The 22,451-nt window shown below is 43.4% G+C and overlaps 1 protein-coding gene across 5 annotated transcripts in view; it reads left to right on the plus strand.

Annotated features, from left to right (window-relative positions):
- Positions 1–22,451, plus strand: part of LOC122637984 (serine/threonine-protein phosphatase 4 regulatory subunit 1-like) — a 114,289-nt gene that overhangs the window by 20,751 nt on the left and 71,087 nt on the right. For all 5 annotated transcript variants that reach the window (XM_043830570.1, XM_043830571.1, XM_043830569.1 and 2 more), the window contains one exon: positions 1,661–1,787. In XM_043830570.1, coding sequence (XP_043686505.1) covers positions 1,661–1,787 — 127 coding nt within the window. The remainder of the gene's footprint in view (positions 1–1,660; positions 1,788–22,451) is intronic.

Raw genomic sequence — 22,451 nt, forward strand, 5'->3', positions numbered from 1 at the left:
GTCTCAAACAGGGACGGAGAAAGAAAGAAAAAGAAAAGAGAGAGAGAAAGAGAGTGTGTGGGTGGATGCCCGCTCCAGATAGAAGGCCTCGCTCTGCCAATAGGACGAACGGTCGATCATGCCCGATCTGATTGAGCGGTCCGATAAAAGAGAGTCTGCAATCTGACGGACGAAAGTCTCTTTCTTCGAGATCGATATATTATCTCTTCCGTCTTTCTGCACGGATTCTTCCTCTTCTTATTCCTCCTCCTCCTCCTCCTCCTCCTCCTCCTCCTCCTCCTCCTCCTCCTATACTCCTTCCGCGAGTACTACTCCTTTCTCCGGTTAAAACGAACGGCCTGCCGGTGGCTGCCGTCCAAAATCTCTTTTCGTTTATCGTCCAATACCGATCGAAACTCCTACGGATGAGAGACGACGCGAGGCGGAAGTAAGAGAGTATCGATGACCAAGTAGTTGATATTTCTTTTTCTTTTTCTTTTTCCTTTATTTTATTTTATTTTTTTTTTTTTTCTTTTATCAGTACGAATAACAGGAATGGATGGATTTAGCAATAGGTACGATCATTTATTCGTACGGCAAATAATAGCTTTAAAAGGAATATTTATTGGGGATACATTAGATCTCGTAAGATTTCTCGTGGCACGCTCATTCTCGGAAATCGATTTAAATCATGGCTTCGTTTCTACGGAGGCGTAAATTAAGACACGACGTCCGCGTAACTTTACATGCATCGAGTTTTACCAAGAGATAGCCTCTAGTAACTGCACGGATCCTCCTCGGCGTCGTTCGAGACGCATTCGTAAGGAGCGTGACAAGGTAGTAAAAGCTCGGGCTCGTCAAAGCGTGAATTTTTATTAACGCTGACGATTTTCACGGGGAACGAGTTCCGCGATCTAGCGGTAACTGCACATGCTACTCACGTACGTTTCCACATAAATATCCGTAAGAGTACGGCGTAAGAAGTGTACTTACTTCTCTATTTCTCTCTCTCTCTCTCTCTCTCTCTCTCTTTCTCTCTCTCTTTCTCTCTCTGTCTGTCTGTCTGTCTGTCTCAGTCTGTCTATCTCTCTTTCTCTAACGCGATGGAACGCAGAATATTTCCACTATAAACAGGCTCACGTACGACGTACTTATCGTTTACCGGAACGCAGTACGCGGCTCAGAATTACTAATGCGCACCTTTTCTTTTCTATTCAAACGAGCTTCGTTTTCTTCGAACCGAAAAAAGAGGCACGAGCTCGAAGGAGAGCTCGGCCTCTCTAGACGTAAGAGGTGGGGATAAGCGAGGAAAAAGTTAGAGGAAATTAGAGCTACGAGGGATGTAAAGATCGTGAGAAAAATAAAAGAAAAGTTTATATTGTCGGTGCGAGGAAAGACTGAAAGAGAAGAAGAGGCGACGAAGGCAGGTGGAGACGTTCGTTCGGTTTAAAGACCGGAATTATCCGTGGTGCTTCTCCTTTGAATTTCTATCTCGTCCTTGCCATAGATCTTTGCCATTACGATTCTTACGGTCTATTTCTCTTTAGCTCGTCGAATGATATCGCGAATAAAAAAAAAAAAGAGACAAAATTTCGTCGACGTCCTTTTCGAAAATCTTACTTTCTTTTCATCGCGACGCGAGTCTAGAGAAATATTAATTACAACTTTTCGAAATGTGTAGCGATGAAGGCCGAGGGTGGCGGAGAGGTCTGGAATGGATCCGGGGGTGGAGGCGACGAAGGTGGAGGACACATCTTCCAACTGACGAGGCTCCAGCAACACGCCAATTCTGACACGAGCTTCAGTCGGTGAGTAAAATGATTTTGATATATATTTCGAAAATTTTCTCAATTACGATAGCGACGCTCTACATACTTTTCTTGTATCCTATACGGAAAAATACAAGGTGTGGACGTATAAAAATTTTCAGAGGAACGTTTCAGATAGCGTGTCGCTTATTTTTTCCTTTTTTTTTTTTCTTTTTTCTTTTTTCTTTTTTCTTCGTCTTTTCTGTTTTTTTAAAATACGAATTCGATCTCGCTGTTAGAAACAGTTCTACTTCAAATATCTCTGATTCTCGTAATGCACGAAACGTAATTTTGATGGTACCTTTGTTCTTTTTTTTCTATAATAAATGACGATAACGCAGATTATAGCGATTCTGCATTCGTTGGTCTCGTAAAAAAAAAAAAAAAAAAAAAAAAAGAAAAAAAATAGCGAAAGTTCCATATTTGATTATACGGTCTTTTAAACAGAGAACAAAATTCGATAGAACGTAGGTATGCTATAGCTCATCGAAGTCGCCTTTCTTGCGTGTACGCCGGAAGTATCGTCATGCCGCAAACGAAATCTGACCATAAATGTTCGAAGATAGAACCCGGTGGTGAAGCTTCTTCCTCCTAGAGGAAAGAAGATCCACGACTTTCTTCTTGCTTTTAGTCTCGGCCCCTCTTCGACTTGAACCGTTTCGTCGTTGTCCAAAGTTTCTCAAACTTTAACTACTTTTCCTTTTGTCTCTCTCTCTCTCTCTCTCTCTCTCTCTCTCTCTCTTTCTCTTTCTCTCTCTTCCTTTTTTCTTTTTCCATTTCTTGTTTTGTCTCTTTCTCTTCTGTTGCGAACCAACAGTTAACTCTTTTTATTCGAGATCGAACGAACATATTTCGAGTCATAAAATTACGACCCATTTGCAGTAAAAAAAGAAAGAAAGAAAGAGGAAAGAGATCCGTTTATAACCGAAAAGAAGAAAATAGTAGATCGTTTAGGGTCAATTATCGAACGAGAATCGCTTGTAAGATTTCTCTTGCATTTGATTCGAGTCGAGGGCAATTCAACTATATAGAATCACTGATGAATAGGAAGCAATGGGTCGAAAAAACTAGTGCACGGTAGTTATCTAGCGTGCGCGGAAAGAAGCCCGCTACGAATCGGACGTGGCAGAGCCCAGCCAAATATACACAGTGCGTCAGCGTCGCGGCGCGCGGCGTCGCGTCCTCCCTTCCTGCACCACCAACTGCCGGTCGCCTCGTTTGAGGTCAACGTCATCCACTTCTCTCTCTCTCTCTCTCTCTCTCTCTCTCTCTCTCTTTTCTTTTCCTCTTTCTTTCCTCCCCATGTAATCTCTTCTCTTCGTTTCACGTTGTCTCTATCTTCCCTAAGCCTTTTACGTTCTACTCCTCACATTCTGTACTTCATTTATCAATTCAAAAAAAAAAAAAAAGAAAGAAAAAGAAAATAATAATAATAACAATCGAACGAATTTCCATCGATTAATTTAATCCTCGAGCTTATATTTTTCTTTTTTTATATATAGAAAAAAAAAAGACAAAACAAAGAGAGCACTTATTTATTCGGAGCATAGGTATCGTTTGCAAAGAAGTGCTAAAACGATGGTCGCATTCCGTAAGTCGCTTTCCTTTTCGCAGGTGCCGAGAAGCCCCAGACCATGTAATTAAAAGCGTCTTTCGTAACCACGCGCACTCTTGGATGGTTTCCTATTACCTTCTCTCGAGGAGAAGGAGGAAATACTGTGCCTGCGTTCGTTCGTTCGTGCGTTCGTGCGTGCGTGCGTGCGTGCGTGCGTACGTACGTACGAATTATGCGCTTTTATAAGATTCGTAGTAGTATTTTCTTGCGAAAAGGTGCTGGAAAGGTGGACGTTTATCGTTTGACGCAACCTTCTTTTCATTCGGTATCGGGACAAGTCTTTTTTTGATGGATGCTTACCACTCGAACGCGGTTTTGGCGTCAGGGCGCGCGCGTTTTCACTCGAAATACGAGGTGCGTCAAGTATTCTGGAATACCAGAACGGATTATGAGGCTCTTAGAGAGCGTCCGGCTGACTCCGCGACGAGCACCGAAGAGAAGACGAAACAAAATACTGCTAAAATTAATCCACACCTTAGGTCACGTCTGCAACGAGTCTAGACGATGGCGACGACGACGACGACGACGACGACGGCGATGGTGGTGACGACGACGACGACGACGGCGACGACGACGACGAGAACGCCGACGAAGACGTTGACGACGTACAATCTCCGAAAATGGATCGAAACGCGTGGGCACGATATATATTTTAACGAGTTCTGGTATTTCGACATTCGTTCTCTTCGTTATACACCATTCATCTCTGTTAAAACGTTTACCTCGAATCTTTCTTCTCCAAGATCGTGATTCACGAGCGATTCCAAGTAAAGACGAGGGTGCCGTTTATTCAGGTAATCACGTCCTTTATTTATTTATTTCTTTTTTTTTTTCTTTTTGCAAATTTTTCTATCACTACGCGAACTCCCAATAGATTCGATACATTTTCTAAAACTCGTTATATTCTCAATTCCTTGATAGTTTCTCTTCGTGATCATAGATACTTAAAATCGAGGATAATCGTGGAAAAATGAAAGGACATCGATACTCTCAGAAATATGATCCATGATTTCGTTTGACGCAAAAGAAAAATAAATACAAGGGAAGAAACAAAGGAACGAAAGTAGCTTGTAACGATACAACGTTAATAGTTTCATTTTCTAAGAGAACAAGCAAAAGTTTATTCGTATCGACGTTTATTCGTATTCGTCCTATCGTCGTATAAACATCGGATTTGTCGTGGATGTATACGCGGCTTGAACACATAGCTCTAGAATTTTCACGAAACGTCGTGATAAATCGGAAACAACGTGCGCTCGAAAGGATGCGCAGTCATCCGATGACTCGTCGACTCGCGTGTCTCGTGTCTCGTGCGCCTAGCATTCGCCTCGTCATACGATTCTTTTCTAGCCGACGTGGAGAAGAGGATAATGCGAACATTGTTCGGTGTGCACGCAGCTTTCGACCAGATGGCACAATTTTCCGATTGTCGTCCTGCTTTTTCATTCGTTATTGCTAGAGCTGTTCCCGCTTTCAGCTTATGGAATAGACGACTAAGGGGAGGAATAGGCAGCCAAACAAATGCGAGGTCAGTGTATCGGATATTCACCGCGGGTATTTTCAACTCTGCCTCTCGTGAAAGGAATTTTCATCGTTTTCCAAACGGGCGATCGTGCGTGTATCGCGCATTTATCGTTTAGAAAAATCGACTTTATTTCGTTCGGATATCTACGGGCCATCGTTGAATCGACAATTTTGTTAGTTCTCAAGCACCTATGTAAGTACGTATTATCGGAGCTACTATCGCAACGGATCTCTTGGTGGTTGTCTAGAGTTGTTGAATAAATTATGAATCGAGGTTGAAAACATTGGATTCGACGCGACCGTAATCTCTTCTCTCTTTCTCTCTCTCTCTCTCTCTCTCATACACACACACACACACACATCCAGCGACTTTTGTGCATGGCGCGAAGTCATTGCGGTTCCTCGAGTAAAAGCGGGTATCGTAAATACGCGCAATAAACTGTGCCTATCTTTCTCGAAGTCACGAGTCGAACTCGTACTGGCGGTAGCGCAACATGACGGCCGATGGCACCGGGTCGGTTTCGTGCTTTGACGGACGTCTCGAATAATCGTCACCGCGTTATTTGCCGATAAACGCAGTTATTGCGTACATGCAAATCGACCACGGCCCAATATAACGTAGTTTTCTGCCACTGGGAGAACGAGAGAGAAAGCATGAAACAATATATGTATGTAGGTACCTACAAACCGATCTCGATGGTAGTATTTCTTCTTTACGATCGTGTCCTCCCCTTTTCGTAGTTTTATGAAAACACGATAGAGGTAGACCCGGCTTATGGTCGTGTGACTATAAATGTATAACTCTGTGAAAGAGGATAAAAGACAGTTGTTACGAAATCCAATAAGATTTTGCGAAATCGTTTACACCTGTATTAACAAACTTTTTAAGCATAAATTCGCGTTAATGCAAACGTAGGAAGCGCTTCGAGTATATAAAAAGAAGAGCGTATCGTCTTTCCCATCGACGGAAGAAAGAAAATTCGAATGCACGGTGCCGCGCACGGGCCGAGCGATCGTTAAACGCTTAACGACTCCGTGCCTCCATCGTTTCCGGCGGACATTTTAAGCCGAACTCGTATCTCGTATCGACGTTCGTTCGACTTTGAATTTAAACTCTTCTCGAACGAGGAATCGTCTACGTCGAGACATTTTCATTTTCGTTTATCGCCGAACTACATTTATCGGTATCTTCAATTTTTACAAGTATCTCAGAAATTCTTAAACGTTCGACGAAGAAAATGCGAATAGATTTCCGAGCATATCTTTCATCGCAAATTATAGTCTTGCAATCTCATAAATGTTAGCGTACAATTTGCACGAATGATTTAAAATAAATAAATTCGACTATGCATCGTTTAACGTTGAGTCATATAACATCGAACTCGTTATCAACTTGACATCGACTTATATCTAAGTATATAGAATAGAATAGAGGGTGTCTATCGAGGACAGATCTCCAATTATCCTTTTCGAGAAATTCAAGAATAATCCTAGAGATGCACGTGCCCTTTCATCCCTCACGACCATCTGTTCTTCTCATTTTTCCAACCTTTCCGCCCTCGAAATCGAAATCGTGTTAATAATAATCAACGAAGACGACGTCGATTCTGTAGACACGTTGGGTCACGATGCGAATTGCTTTTCTCTGTCTCTCTTTTTCTCACTCTCGTTTTCTCTCTTTCTCTATACCTGCATCTGCCACGGAAAATGGTCATTAGGGAACCCTCTGCTCATTATTACGTCGCGATAATACCGTTTCCAACGTCGAAAACCCAAGCACGAACATTACTGGTGCGAAACAATCGGTCCATGTTCCCGCGTAGAAAGTTTTAATAATGCGGTCGTCCATCGATTACTCTGACGTACCTGCGACCTCATCTCATTGTCCACGTTCTCGTCCTTTGCCAATGCCGATCCTCTTTTCGTTCTGGACAGACTACGTTTTACGGTGTCACTCGAATTTCACGCTTTCGTAACGGATTTCCTGGCTCGATATCGCGAAAACTTTGTAAATTAATCAGGTTGCGGAGGAGAGGGTGGAACGAGGGAGAAGATTAGCCGTTGTTGACCGCCGAGACCGTTCAATTTTTTTTTTCTTTTCCTTTTTCTTCTTCTACTCCTCGGTCTACCTGCTTCGAGCCATTTAGAGAAGTCTATCCTTCACTCTTGGTGGCGTTTCGTCGAAGGAAGATTAAATTCGGCGAGGCAAAGTAATTCTCGGTGTCGCGGGCCGCGACGCGGAATCCTTTCGGTAAGTTTCGAAGAAGATGGAGAGAGAGAGAGAGAGAGAGAAAGAAAGAGAGAGAGAGTGGGAGGATGAAGGGAAGGTGTTAACTTCGCCAGTGACGCGTACCATAGAAGGGATTAAGGGCGCATCTCCACGAAACAAAGACAAAGTTCCAGGCGAAGAGGAAGAGACGGAAGACAGAGGCTAAGAGTAACAGAAGCGGCAATAAGAGAGAAAGAGAGAGAGAGAGACCATCAGCCACGCTCCCGACAGTGGCAGCAGCCGGCTTTTAGCCTTCTGCTCTCCGAACTTTCCGCTCTGTCTGTTGCTCTCGCTCTCATCGTCAGGGCCGTATCGTGCCGATGAATACTATTCTTATTCTACGGATAAAATGGTTTTCCGATAAAATTGGAAAACTCTGCGATCAACGGCTCGTTGGTAAAACGATCTTGCTCCTTTTTTTTTTGTTTCCTTTTTTTTTTCTTTTTTTTTTTCGAAAACGCCAAACGAAATTAACTTCGAATTCTGACTCCTGTAATCTCGATCGTTCTCGGATTATAATTATGATTATCGACGATAATTATTATTCGTTCTACATTTGATTCGAAATTTATATATGTTCGCTCGAAGGGAATCGTGATTTGGAATTTTTTCATTTGATTTTTGGACGATACCGTTGGAGACAACGTCGCGAATATAAGAGATGGCAAGAGAAGAAATAGAAAAATAGTCGAAGGAAGGATCTCGAGGGTTCTAACTGCGGCACTGCGTCTCCCTTTCTCCACGAGCATCGGCATTGCCGGGAGTAATCCGTGTGCATTTACGACCCTAGCCGTGCGCACAGTCGTAACGCGACGTGCATACGTGTCCGTGAGGGGCAGGTGTGTACACTCGAGGGGGAGAAACGAGACCTATCCGCGGGCAGGGAGAGAAAGAGAGAGAGAGAGAGAGAGAGAGAAGGAGAGAGGAGAAAGGGAGAAGCAGCGCGTGCCGCCGTCGACCATCCGGAGGCCAGGTGTAGCCTTTATCCATTTTACTCGCGTTTGTTACCCTCGGACCTACGATTCCGATGCACCCTCTGGGTCCCGTTTCTGGGGCGCCCTTCGCTACTGCGGATGAAAAAAATATGTATATCTATAGCTCTTTCTTTCTGGCTCTCTCTCTCTCTCTCTCTCTCTCTCTCTCTCTCTCTCTCTCTCTATCTCTCTCTCTCCTCTTTTTCTCCTCTCTCTTTCTCGTACTCTTTCTTTTCAGTTTATCGATGTGCGTAGACGTTTCATGCTGCAACGATCATGTCAACCAGTGGACCGACCTATCCGCGAGAACGTATCTTCCTAATACCCGATTTAAATGTAGACTGCAGCTAATTCCATAATAGATTTTTAGATTCGTTATATGCAACGATCCTTGATTCATCGAGAACTTTGAAGGATGTTTAAAAGATATATTCTATTCCTCCCGAGGGACGGCATGTTGTTGAAGTAAATTTCGGTGGAAGACCGTACGAAATGAGTACCACCTGGAATTCCAAAAATCCATCCCAGCTGTCGAGTCTGCCGATCGACGACGAGTCCAAACTTGTCGAGAGGGGTGAGAAGAGAAAGGGAGTAATAGAGAGAGAGGGGGGGGAGAAAGAGAAAGAGAGAGCGAGAGAACCCTACGCGAGACGGCGGGGCACCATTCCCCTCGTCTCCTTTTCGCCTTTCCACCCTTCGAGGGCACACGCCCACGCGGAAATGACGTCCGCCCCGGAATAATCTCCAAGCTTTCCAACGGTAACGACCTTTCCGTGGGTTGTTCTCGCTTCGACGTTTTCCGATTTTCTTGTCATCGACATTTCTCCTTTCGTTAAGGGAGATGAATTAAGAAGAATCGAGATTTAAGAATTTTCGTAGAATTGTTACAGTTCAAAGAGAATTTACAAGAGAAAGAGAAAGAGAGAGAGAGAGAGAATGATGGAGAGCATGCATGCAGATGGGCGTCTCGGTTTAAACGCGTGAGGGGTGGTCGAAATGTCAAGCCATCTTTAGTAACACCCCTTCGGCGATCCTTTTAATCCCTTCGCCGGTTTCCTTTTTCTTCCTTTTCCGTTTGTTCTCCCCTATTCGCGAGAGACCAAAGGATATACGAAAATTCTCTAGTCTTTTCGTTCTGTCGTATTGTCGTACGAAGGAGTAGACCCTTCGAAGTCGTCGAGGCCGATATTTTTCAGCGGTTATCTCGTCAGTGGCATCTTCATTGGATGGGACAACGTTAAATAACTGGCGGGTGTCGGTGGGAGAAAACCGACGACGACGACGACGACGACGACGATGATGACGACGAAGATGAAGACAACGAAGATGAGGACGACAACGACGGCGGCAACCTTTTGACGCGCATTAGACGTGACGATGGTTAAGTGTTCCTTCCTATTCTTCTTCTTCCTTCTTCTTCTACTTCGTCTTCGTCTTCGTCTTCGTCTTCGTCTTCGTCTTCGTCTTCGTCTTCGTCTTCGTCTTCGTCTTCGTCTTCTTCCATCTTCTCCCTTGCCATCGCTTTTCCTCTCAAGTCTTTAGCCACCAATAGGAAATGACGTTGGACCGTGCTAAGTAAGTGCGAGTATCGTGTTTAAGAGACAGAGACAGAGAAAGAGTTATTCTTCTTAAGGAAAGAACATGAGAAGCCTCGAGGACAAAATAACTCGCGAAAGTGACATTTGGAAGGAAGACAAAACGTTCGATGCTTTATCTGCCTCTTGGGATATTTCAGAGCGACTTAACTTTTCTTCATTAATGACCATCGAGAGTGTGATCATTATTATTAACTTTTCTGTGATCGTCAAAAAGGTAGAAAGAGATAGACACACAGAGAGAGAAAGAGAGAGAGAGAGAGAGAGAGAGAGAGAAATAGAGAATCGATGGACAGTGAACAAAGTGGTGAATGTCCGATGTTTAGCCAACGAAATGGCTGAAAAAGTCACTGGGGGGTACAAAAGAGTCGAGTCGTTGTTGGTCGTTTGCCGCTCTCGTAGCTCTGTGGGTTCTTCGGAGAAGACGAAGGAGCGACCAATTATCGTGTTACGACGCGGGGCTCGTGTTAAGCCTGGTAACTGAATATATCTCTCTGCCCAATAGCCGTCAAACGCTCGACAACGATCGAATTTGTCCAGCCAGGCGTGCCACTCTTCTCCGTGTCTCTCTCTCTCTCCCTCCCTCTCCCTCTTTATCTTTCTCTCTATCTTTCTCTCTCTTTCTCTCTTCTCTGTCTCTCCCTTTCTCTCTTATTCGCTCGCTCGCCACCCTGCTGCCAAAATATATCAGCACCACAGGTTCTCAATTTAAACGTCGCGTTGAACTATCGTCAATTGATTTTTCGTTCAAAGGGAGACCTGATTTTCGATGACCATCGCTTAAAATACATGTCTACCGTGTAATCAATTTCCTGAAATTTCTCTATTGATTATACGGTAGAATCGTCGTCGTTATTCGCCTCGTTCACTCTAAGATAGACAACAATGATCACCGCTAACTACCAAGCTGGCGACCACTTTTGGCACCGTTCGCGTGAGCGAGAGAAAGAACTTGAGTGTCTTCGTCGAACACGCTTCTCGACTTTGCTTAGACTTTGGACCTTAGGTTATTTGAGCAGCTGTCGCTCCCTTTCACGTATGATGCATCCTCCATTTCCGACTTTTAGTTTGGATGCTAAGTCGAACGGAAAGATCACTTTTCTTGTATATTAGTGAGATTGTTTAAAAATTTCATCGAGTTATCATCGAAGGAGATATAAAAGTCAATACCTTTTTAATTCAACTTTTAATTAACAAAGGAAAAAAAAAGGGAAAGAAAGAGAAAGAGAAAAAGAAAAGAAAGAAAGAAAGAAAAGGAAAAGAAAAACATAAAGAAAGAGAAGAAAAAAAAGAAGGAAGAAGAAGGCACTGGTTCTTTTTCTTGTCGATATAGAGTTCGATTCCAGGTGCGCAACACGAATATTAAAAGTCAGGTTCGTTTTTCGGCTCGCTCCATTATCGGGTCAGCCGCATAGCAGACCGCTGGTGGTGGTGGGCCCAAGACGAGACACGGCTCCCTTCTGCCGTTTGTGCGTTCATCGACATTGCCGAGGCATCGTCGAGGCATCGTCGACTATCCGCCTATGCTGGTGAGCCAGCTTTGCGGCAGTGGTTCAGGGGCAGCTGCAACTTAGCCAGAGATACAGCTTAGATCGTCGTGGCACGAGCCTTCCTGACATGTGTTTCCTTCGATTTCCCCTTCCTTCCCAAACCTCTCTATCTCCTTCCACCTCCTCCTTCTCCTTCTCCTCTTCTTTCCTCTTCTTCTTTTTTTCTTCGTCGGCGACTCAAGAAGAACACAGAATGTACGTCCCGCTGAGAAAGAGGGAGAGGGAAAAAGATAGATAGATAGAGAGAACTTCCAAGGAAATATTTGCCAAACGAGGATAGAATTCGAGATGACGAGTTCAACCTGCATCATTATTCCTCTGCTACTCCTCTTTTCTCATAGATCGCGAATCGTTGATACAGCTGCGACGAAGAAAAAGACTTTTTCTATTCCGAAAGGAAATGAATTCAGATAGAAAATGAAATGGTTCGCAACTTTTCATCCCTTCATATCGATATCGATCGATACCGTCGATTTAACTTGTCTTCGACGTTAGAGAGGTATTATTGAAAATTGAAAACAAAAAATAAAGAATATAAAAAGTTGAATAGAATAATATTCTCTATAACATATATTAGAGTACATCTGGCCATTTTATGCAGGAGAGTAGCAATTATGATTATCGATGACGATGATAGGGGTAGACGTTTGGACGGTGTCTGTCTTTCGTCTAGTCATCTCGCAGCAGCTTGATATCGGATTGTCGATGCATGTATCGATGCGTTCGCAATGGTAAGACACCTCGTGACTTAAGTGACAGCTGCTCTTCGTCGGCTCTTCGTATATACGTAGGTACGTACGTACGTGTACGTTCGAAGAGAGAAAGAGATCGATAGATAAATTACGATCAATATTAATTGTAAGGGCATACACATTTTCAATGTTTGCATTTATTTGTGTTTAATGATTAAAAGAGAATAAGATATATACAACGTATAAATTAACGTTCCTATAAACGACCAACGTAGAACGACCCGCACGCGATATAGATATTATTGAAATAGTATCTTCGCGTAACAACGATATTACTTTACAAAACGAACGATTCTTCTTCGATTCTTGCAGATATTTCTAACGTTCCGTATACTGAAATCGACGTTAATACCCGCAGGGTTTCGTTTCTAAATTGCTTTCGCAAACGCGGATTCAATCGTCGAGCGATGTTGGGGACGGTATTTATCGGTTAAGATTTTTGGATGATAACGATCGCGCGAGCAAGTTCGTAGGATTATAACTGGATACATCGAACCGAACAATGGACGTGTAGCTGACGCAATAGAAAAATTAGTTTTGTCTGGTTCACGGACGAAAGAACACGATTTCCGACTTTTCTTTCGAGGCGAACATCTGTCTGGCTCTTTAAACACGACGAAATTAATGTATTTCTTTCGCGACACGGGACCAAAGGAATACACTATACTCTTCTTCTGCTCTCCCTCTACCCTCTTCCTTCTTAAGATACCTTTCTCTTCGTTCGATTCGCGGTGTAGTAGCATCTGCTCTCGATTAAGCGATTTCTCGGCATTGTGCCAGAGCATACTATCTAAGATTTCTTCCGAAGAAATTCTTCTGATGTTGAGAAAGGAAGAATCGAACGCAGGTAGTCGCTCGCGTTCCCTTCCAGCTCCGTTCGCAATCACTTTTTTTTTTCTCTTTCCTTTTCCTCCCCTCCCCCGTCCACTCTCAATCCACCCTATATTCTCATCCTTTCTCCTTTCGTCTTTTTATTCTCTCTTTCTACCATTCTTTCGATAATATCGCCGAAGGTGGCCCAGCCACGCTGCGTTAGCTTCCTTTAAGCGTTCGTACACGTTCCTCCAAAGAGAGCCCAAGTTCTCGTCGTCGTATTGCAGCTGACACGCACGTGGCACGTGGCCATCCATCAGCTGGAAAGATAGACAGACATACAGACAGACAGACATCGTGAATGTATGTACCTATCTATACGCATGCATACGCATAGATACACATACGTTCCTTATGAAACCACAAGGAGAACAGAGCTGGCTTCTTTCGAGGACGTTCTCGACACGATTGTTTCATCTTCGTTTTATTGTCTCTTTGGTTCGATGACCGATGACTACTCAAATTATTTTTACTCTAACCCCTTTTATTTAATCGAAGAAGATCTGAGAATGTGGAACCCTTTAACTGTCCGGCAATTCGTTCAACGATTACCACGAACATCGCCGTGTGCCTGATAAAATTAGATATACGATAATAAGATATACATGGTTACGGTATGACGTAAATGGCCGGCTAAGAAGAAGGGAATAGGATTTTCACCAGACTCGTCTGATGCTATCATCCAAGCTCCTATCACCGGAGAGTATTTTTTTTCACTAACGACTAGACACGAGCTAAGCACAAAAGGTCCTGGCATCTGATACTGTTGTATCGCGGAGCACGATGTAGATCCGGTAAATCCAGTCTACGCTCTCTAAGCGTTTCACGAATTTTCGAATATAGAATTTTCACGCGGTCTATACCGTTATCTGGACCGATATCTCGAATATTATCGTAGTAGAGATATCTGATAATAAATATCGAGATCTTTCTTAAAATTTCCATTGTTCTTTTAATCTGTTTCTTGTTTTCTCCCTCTCTCTCTTTCTTTCTCTCTCCCTCCCTCTCTCTCTCTCTCTCTCTCTCTCTCTCTGTCTCGCGCACGATCAACGTAGAATTAATTGTTTCTCATAATTCGTCTATCGCATTAATTAAAAGGTCCAAACGGCGAGGTAGAGATTCCCTTTGAAAACAAAATAATAGATACATTCTCGTTCGCTCTAAGCTTTACTATGAAACTACGGTCGTAGCTATTCATCCATTTGTAGGTGCAGCCTTTTCACGCTATCCACGCGTGATCTCTTTGAAAATGCGAAATAGAGTGCGTGGTAAATATGTATATGTGTTCTGGGTTGCGTGTACGTATCCGTGGATGTTTCAAAGCTTTATTCAGTAGTTAGTTCTCTTTTGTCGGCTCTAATGTCGAAGTTAATTTTCTAAATACTCGTCGAAATATCGTGGGACCGATCATCGTGAGCGTATCGGCTTATCGGAAACGATCTCTGCTTACCGACGTGTTCGCCAACACGAGTATTTTTCCGTAAAGAAGTAAGTAGTATGTACATACGTAGTGACTCTTTGAAGGGATCTTGCAAAGAGAGCACTCGTTTCTCGAAGGCATCGAGCGCAGGGGTCGATGGTTATCTGACTTCCTGTTTGTTCGTTCACCCTTCGTACCATTGCGTTAGGACAAGAGAGAAAAAAGAGTAGCAGAAGGAGAAGCAGAAGGAGGAGGAGGAGGAGAAGAAGGAGGAGGTGGTGGTGATGGTGGTGGTAGTGGTGGTGGTGGTGGTGGAGAGGCAATAAAAGCCCTGCCAAATAAATACAAAAGATAATCGACACCGTGCAGACAGTCGTACGGTCGTCGGAACTTTATCCTTTTTTTTTTTTTGCCCCTATCCTGTCTCTCTCTCTCTCTCTCTCTCTCTGTCTCTCTCTCTCTCTCTCTCTCTCTCTTTCTTTCTTTTTAATCTTTTTGACTGTCGCGCTAGCAACTGCTGTTTCCGCCGAAATATTCGAGAGAATCATCAGTAATTCGCGCGCGTGTGTCTATGGATGTGGAAAAATCAACGTATTCGTCAACGCCTCTACGGAAAATATTACGTGGAAAACTTGTGCCGTCGGCAAAATAAACAAATAAGACAGATTTGATAAGAAAGTTCGGGGGAAAGGTCGAGTAGATCGATCGAAGGAGAAAAAGGAGGAAGGTGCACTCTCTTCGGATGAAGAAAAAGAGAGAAAGAGAAGAGAGACTCGAGGCTCGACTGAGTATAAGGAGGGGGCTAGAAGCGAGGGGTTGGGACTAGGGCACGTGACCGGAAGACGGGGGGCAAAACGGCGCACGCGCCGTCGTCCTCCACCTGGCGCATCACCTGCTGCCCCCTGCTTAAGCCTCCCTGCCTTCTCTTCTCTTTCTTTCTCGCTTCTTCTCGCGCTGTGTCTTCGCTCTCTCCCTTTCTCTCTCTCTCTCTCTTTCTCTCTGTCCCTCTCTTTCTCTTTTTTGCCAACACCTTCGACATCCAACTCTTTTCCTCTTCTCACTATCATTCCGAAAGACATTCGACCGACATTGACTACATCGCAAAAATCCTTTTCCAAACAAAAAGAAGTCGTATTCGAGTCGAAGATAATCTCTTCGTAGCATCGAAGTCGTATCACCTGTCGAGTAGACGACTCCCTTCTCTTCCCTTCCCTTCCCTTCCCTTCCTTCTTTTTTTTTTTGTTTTTTCTTCGAATCATTTCTAAAGAATATCGACAACGAAATATCTCGTAGGACGCGTATCTAATCGCTTTTCAGTTATTTCATTCATGCATATTAGATTAAATTGCGTTGAGAACATGGCTAGATCGGTTCGAATTGAACGAGGAGGAGTGGTAATCGACTCTTCGAAACATCGATGGCTAAGAGATTATCGAGTTCTTCGTGGCACGAGCCGAGCACGCGGCACAAGGTGGCAGATGCGTTCTCGAAGGGTTATATTGCACAGATATATAAACGCGCTGTTCGAGAAAGCTGGAGGGAAAAACGTCGGGACTCAATGGAGGGAAGTGGGGGTAGAAACAGAGAAAGAGAGGATGAGCACAGAAGGCGAAGATCAATCTCAGGGTCCAGGTGGTGCGCCACGGTGCATCGGCAACGGTGGTGCTGCACCTCTACTCTTATCCTCCTGCTTTTGTGCCGATCGATGCAAAGGATCATCGGGTGTAGCTTAACAGCCAGCAGGCTTGCCTTCGAGAGATCATTGTCCTATTCGCGATACGCTGGCGCTGTTCCCCTCCTCGTTCTCTCTCTATCTCTCTCTCTCTCTCTCTCTCTCTTTTTCTTTCTTTCTTTCTTTCTCTCTCTCTCTCTCTCTCTCTCTCTCTCTCGATAACGCTGCCAAAAGTGTTCGCTGCCAAATCGACCTTCCGCAAATAAAAGCCGGCCGATGTAAAAAAGAACGAGCGTTATAAATAGATCGTTATTAATAACGGCCGAAAATCTTCTTTCCTTTGCCTTTATCACGCGCACGCGCGGTGAATATGTGTATGTATGTGAAAGAAAGAGTAAGAGAGAGAGAGAGAGAGAGAGAGATAAAGAGAGAGAGAGAGACGTACACACAATCGTTGGTGTTGTTGCAAGTCATTGTTTCAAATGATTTCGTTCATCCAGGTGCGGGCCGCTGTTTTTGTTTGACCCCGAGCAACTCCATACTTGTTCGACTGTCGGGAAAAATTTACATGCGCGTCCCTCTATTGTGTCCCCTTCAAATCTTTTTCAACGATTCGATTTATAATAAGAGACGACGCGTTGTTATATTATTTCTCGATATACCTACTCCTTCCGATAGAAATGAATCATTTTAAATAGAATATCTTAATTTTCAAAGAACTTCTGACTAAATATCTCTTTTATTCCAGTTCTTTTTTTCTTTTTTTTTCTTTTTATATTTTTTTCTTTTTCTTATTTTTGTTACAGGTAAGTCTCAATCTTATGGGATACGTCAGGCATTTCTTACGAAGAAAAAGTGAGTAATGATCGGGATGGTAAAGAGATTAATTAAGAATCGATCGATCTTCTCTACGGTGGAGAATAATTCGTAGATGGTCGTCTTTATCGTCTGGTATCGACGGCACAAAACGTTTTACGTCACGATTCATCGTTCGATTCATTTTCGTTGTACGAGACGCTTTCGGTGAACGATCTAGCTCGCTTGGGAGCCAGGTCATAGACGGTAATTTCAGAATGCTTGTCCGATGACGAGGACAACGTCGACGATGAGGATGAACGTGCGTGCGTCAATATGCGTGGGCGTCTGCGTCATTCAGAACGCATCGACCAGTTTCCTCTCCCTCGCACACTTCTCTCTCTCTCTCTCTCTCTCTCTCTCTCTCTCTCTTTCTCTCTCTCTCTTTCAAATACATACACGTACACACATACTCGAGCGCGCGCGCTCATACGCCCACATATACGCACATGTACGCATACTCTTACTCATCTATATACCAACGATAGAGATTCGGATATCGTATTCTCTATTTCTATCTCTCTTTCTCTATCACCTATCAGCATTCTTCCCTTATTCGACGGGACTCTCGTCGTATTATTCCCTCTCTTCATTCCTCTCTTACCGTTCATGGCACACATTCGTCGATGTGTGCAAGTTAGTACCAGGGATTAAAAAGACGGGAGAAACTAGGCTGGTTGGTTGGCAGGTCGATGTGGGCGCCGGCAGAAGGGGTAAAATTTTTTCCTCCTTTTATCTTTTTTTTTTTCCTTTTTTTCTTCTTTTTTTTTTTTGCTTATACGCAGATATGTACGTGATGCGTTACGAGTATTGGACGATTTTTTTTCTTTCCTCTTTTTTTTCTTTACAAAGGAATACAGGGACATCGTTTTCATTTTGTTTCTTTTTTATTGGTTCTCTTTCTTTCTCTCTCTCTCTCTCTCTCTCTCTCTCTCTCTCTCTATCTCTTTCTACCTCTACCTCTACCTCTACCTCTTGTATTTAGAAGTTACTTGACAAATTGATTAACACTGTGACTTGTGTAATAATATAATCGAAGGTTCAATTAACTCCGCACCGAAATATACTGTTTCCCTATTGATTGTTTGCCGTTGTGACGCTTTGACATTTTCGGTATACATAGATATTGTCTTTGAAAGCTTTCCAAAAGCGATCATGCGCAAGAAGAACTGAGAGCAGAGAGAGAGAGAGAGAGAGAGAGAGAGAGAGAGAGAGAGAGAGAGAGAGAACATTAAGCGAGATATCTCGGCGTTCACGCGTGCCGTACATTTGATTCCGAACCGTCCTCGTCGTGGCTCTTCCTTCTCAATGAATTTTTCTTATCTAAGAAAACGGCCGCGACCCGATTCCCCATACTATGAACCGTGCAGCCTCGGGTCAATCTAGACGTCACGAACACGCAAAATACGATTGTAAAGTTTTTACATTGTTACATTGTTAATGAGTACGTACAAATCCGATCGAAACTTAAACTCTATTGTCTAGAACACGCGGATTTTCCTCGAATGTAGTATGTATTACTACGTTTTCAAACGTAGCCGTATTCCTATTGTGAATTCTGATCGAACGCTCGCGTACAGGCGTGCCAACGCGCGTTATTCGGCATTGCGTTATACTATAGAGAGGCCAGTCTCGCGAGTCCGCGCGGTTCAATGTCGCCAGAAGCAGTCAACAACAATGTGTAACCGCTAAAAATACTCTCTCCCTTTCCGTTCTCGATCGGCAACGACTCGGTTGCCCTCCATACTCTCTCTTTGTTTCTCTCTCTCTCTCTCTCTCTTTCTCTCTCTCTTCCTCTCATTTGTGCATGTATGTATATGGATATGTATGTATGTATATATAAAGTTATATATATACATATATAACTTTTTCTCTCATATTTGTTCCGCAATCCAAGCAATTTTCGATTTGTCCGAGGAATATTAATAAATCGTCGATTAATAACACCCATATAAAATTCAACAAAAGTCGAAATCCATAAATGGTTCTATAAATTAATCGAAAGGAGAAGCCGCTCGATATTTTCGTAAAGAAAGGATCGCGCAAGATCATCGACGTCATCGCGTAACATTTCTCGTCCGCCGATAAGGATTATTACCGGACTGCGTCAGCGACGTTATCATATCTTCCACACTTCTTTTATAAAGCGATTCAGAAAAGATTGCGATACGCCTTACTTCTAAGAAAATTCCGTTGGCGGCACCGCTGTGTTGACTTGACTTTTTGTTGCGTCGTCTAAATAACATTTCATTCGCGCGAAAGAAACACGTGAATCACCGGTAAACGCGTAGTAAACGTAGTTCCTCTCTTTTTTTGCACTTGTGCACCGCATCTTCTTTCCTCTAATCTCTAAGTAAGGATACGCATTCGCGCAGTTAACTTAACGTTCGTACGTAATATACGTAGCGGGGCTTTTGAACGACAAAAAGAGGAAGAAGCAGAAGAGAAAAAAAAAACAGAAAAAAAAAGGGAAAAAGAAATAGATTCCTATGGCAGAAATACGAGGAATGGAATCTTCTTGAGAAAATTCGTGAGTCACATTCGCGATACGTACCGGAGAACAAACCGGTTCTTTTTACACCGTGAGAAATTATGATACGCGATGAATACCAAATGACACGTAGAGAGGGGTATGTTTTCACGGAAGACTCGAACGCGGTGATCTAGTCGTCAAAGAATCTTCTTCATTCTCTATTTCTAGGTTTTTTCTTTCTTTTTTTTTCCTCGTTTTTTTTTTTTTTTTTTTTTTTTTTTTCTTTTAACTCTCGTCCATCCATTTTTTTCTTTCTTCCTCTGTTCATTCTCTTCCTCCTTCTCCTTCTCCTCTTTCCTCTCTTCCTCTTTCTTTTTTCATCGAGACGATTTCGTCGCCGGTAATCCGGGATTTCTGAAATTAAAGGGACGCGCGACGACGGAGAGTAACCGTGAGAGAATTTCTCGAGATTATTGTACGGTTTATTCGTGCCGCGCAGCCCCCCTCTCTCTCTCTCTCTCTCTCTTTCTCTTTCTCTCTTGCTCTGGGCCAACGAAATCTAGTCAAATGAAAATCCGTCTGGGTAGATCCAAGTCGTCGACTCCCTTCTCTCTCTCTCTCTCTCTCTCTCTCTCTTTCTCTCTAGAGTAGTCGTTCTACGTCCCTCTCTTCTACGTACAGTCCACGAACTAACTCACGGCAAGTTGGTCCCGTCGGCTGGCTTAATTGCTAATTAATTCTAATTGATAATTCCCCCGATAGCGTTAGCCGGGAAGTAATCCGAAAGCGTGTTTACGCGAAAGTTGCAACGTGCAAGCGTCGTCCACAACGTCCTCCTCCTTTTCCTTCTTCTTCTTCTTCTTCTCTCTTCTCCTCCCCCTTCTTCCCTCTTAATTCCTCTATTTTTCTTTTTTTCTTTTTTTGATGTTTCCCTTTACCTCTTCACCGACGATCTTTTATTAATTCATTCACTTCTAATTTTTAACATGATCGATAGATCTTCTATATATCTCTGATCGTGGAAACGATTCCTGACGTACCTACGTCGTACGTTGTCTATCCCTCTCCACCCCCTCTCCTTTTTCCGTCTCGCCGTACAAACCCATACATTTCTGAAGTCATGGCATACATAGATATCGAATCCGCTCAGCTATGCTTTCAACACGTATACGGTGATCGGACGCGTATCAAGTTCCGGAGGAAAAGCGGAGCGGAGCGCGTGACGAGGAGTCGACGACGAGGAGGAAGAACGAGCAAGCGCGTGACGTCCATCAACATGTGAGCAGTCGAGCGCTATCCTCGACGTCACGTCTCACGTGACCGATCTACGTAGATACGCGTAGAAACCTATGCGCCCCGAGGTCGTTCATCGCTAACAATAATATAAGAAGTACGAGAAACTTCGCTCAAGTAATACATTCTCGATGATGATTTTTCATTTGGAACGGATGAGCGTTACGAAATGATATTACGGATACGTATTCCTCGAATACGAGGAATCATCGGCCAAAGATTAAATGGTAGAAAAATATTGGTTCGGTAGATCTGGTGAATGAATAGTTCTCTTATTTCGTTATCTTTATCAACGGCGAACAAATTCTTTCAAATTGTTAAACAAAAGATTCATCGTGCACCTTTGGAAAAATTTGATCGAAACTCGATATTATAACGTCTCTAAGCTTATAAATAATATTATCAATGGGGCATCGATGAAAATAGGTTTAAAAATTACTACTATCCAATCATTTCTATCGAATAACGATTTTTCTTTTAATATCGTAGAATCAATTTTCTCTGGTACCGGGTATATTTATTTCCTTCTGCAAAGCGAAAGACCGTGGAGAATATCGTGGAGTGTGACGACGTAAAACGTATCTATATACCGGCATTCATAACGGAGTAAGAAAGAAAGAGAAGGAGAGAGCGAAAGAGATAGAATTTTCCGCGGGCATGGGAGAGCCCCAACTCGAATCGACTTACGTCGTACGTAGTAGTACGCTACTCCCCTTCCCGCACCCTACTCGAGCGTAACACGCGAACGTTGAAAGCCCGTGTGTGCCCGCATTTATCGCGCGCACGCAAACGCACAAAGCAAAGGATAGAGAGAAAGCGTAAAGAGGGTGAGATGGATAAGGGGGTGAGGCGGGGTCGGGCGGGGGCGCGTCGGGCAGCGCCACCCCGAATACCGGATGTGACGACACTCTTGGCGCACTTGGCCCGACGCACTCTCGAGATCTCTCTTTCTCTCTCTGTCTGCCTCTATCTCTCTCTCTTTCTTTCCCCATCTCTCTCTTTCTCTCTTTCTACCCCCACTCAGAGAACAGAGCTATTTACCCTGCTAGTCGTTACGATGGCCGGCAGCCGGCGCTGCGGGTTGCGGCGCTCTCGCGTTTCCTCGTTTCTCTCTCTCTCTCTCTCTCTCTCGCTCTCTTTTCGTAATATACGCACAGATATACACCTCCTCCTACTACTACATTACTACTTTACTACAATTACTACTACTACTACTACTACTATTACTATTACTACTATTACTACTACTACCCTACTACTAGTACTACTACTTACTACTACTACTACTGCTATTACTACAACATTACTACCACTATTATACTACACTACTGTACTACTACTCTACTACTACTACTACACTACTACTACTACTGCTGTTACTACTACTACTACTACTACTACTACTACTACTACTACTACTACTACTACTACTACTACTACTACTACTAATATTACTACACATATACAAATGCGTTTCACTATCCGATCGTCGACGCGCCGGAGAATTCGCGACGAGCGCACAGTCTCGCGCGAATCCTCGCGCGCGTGGCTCCTCTTTCATCGTGCTCTCAAACGAACGCATCGTATCATCGTCGTCTCGTTTGTGCACTATATCTCGTATTATTTTTTCAACTATATTTTCTCAACGTTTAATTCTTACGTTATCTATATCGCGCGAGTGTTTTTCTCGGTATTCATCGTCGTCGTCGTCGTCGTCGTCGCCGTCACTTGTGTGATATACGCTAAGGATAGGAACGATCTCCTCTCTGAACGAAAGAAAGAAAGATAGACAGATAGAA

Source organism: Vespula pensylvanica, chromosome 2, assembly GCF_014466175.1.
Source record: "Vespula pensylvanica isolate Volc-1 chromosome 2, ASM1446617v1, whole genome shotgun sequence".
In the NCBI taxonomy this organism is placed as follows: Eukaryota; Metazoa; Arthropoda; class Insecta; order Hymenoptera; family Vespidae; genus Vespula; species Vespula pensylvanica.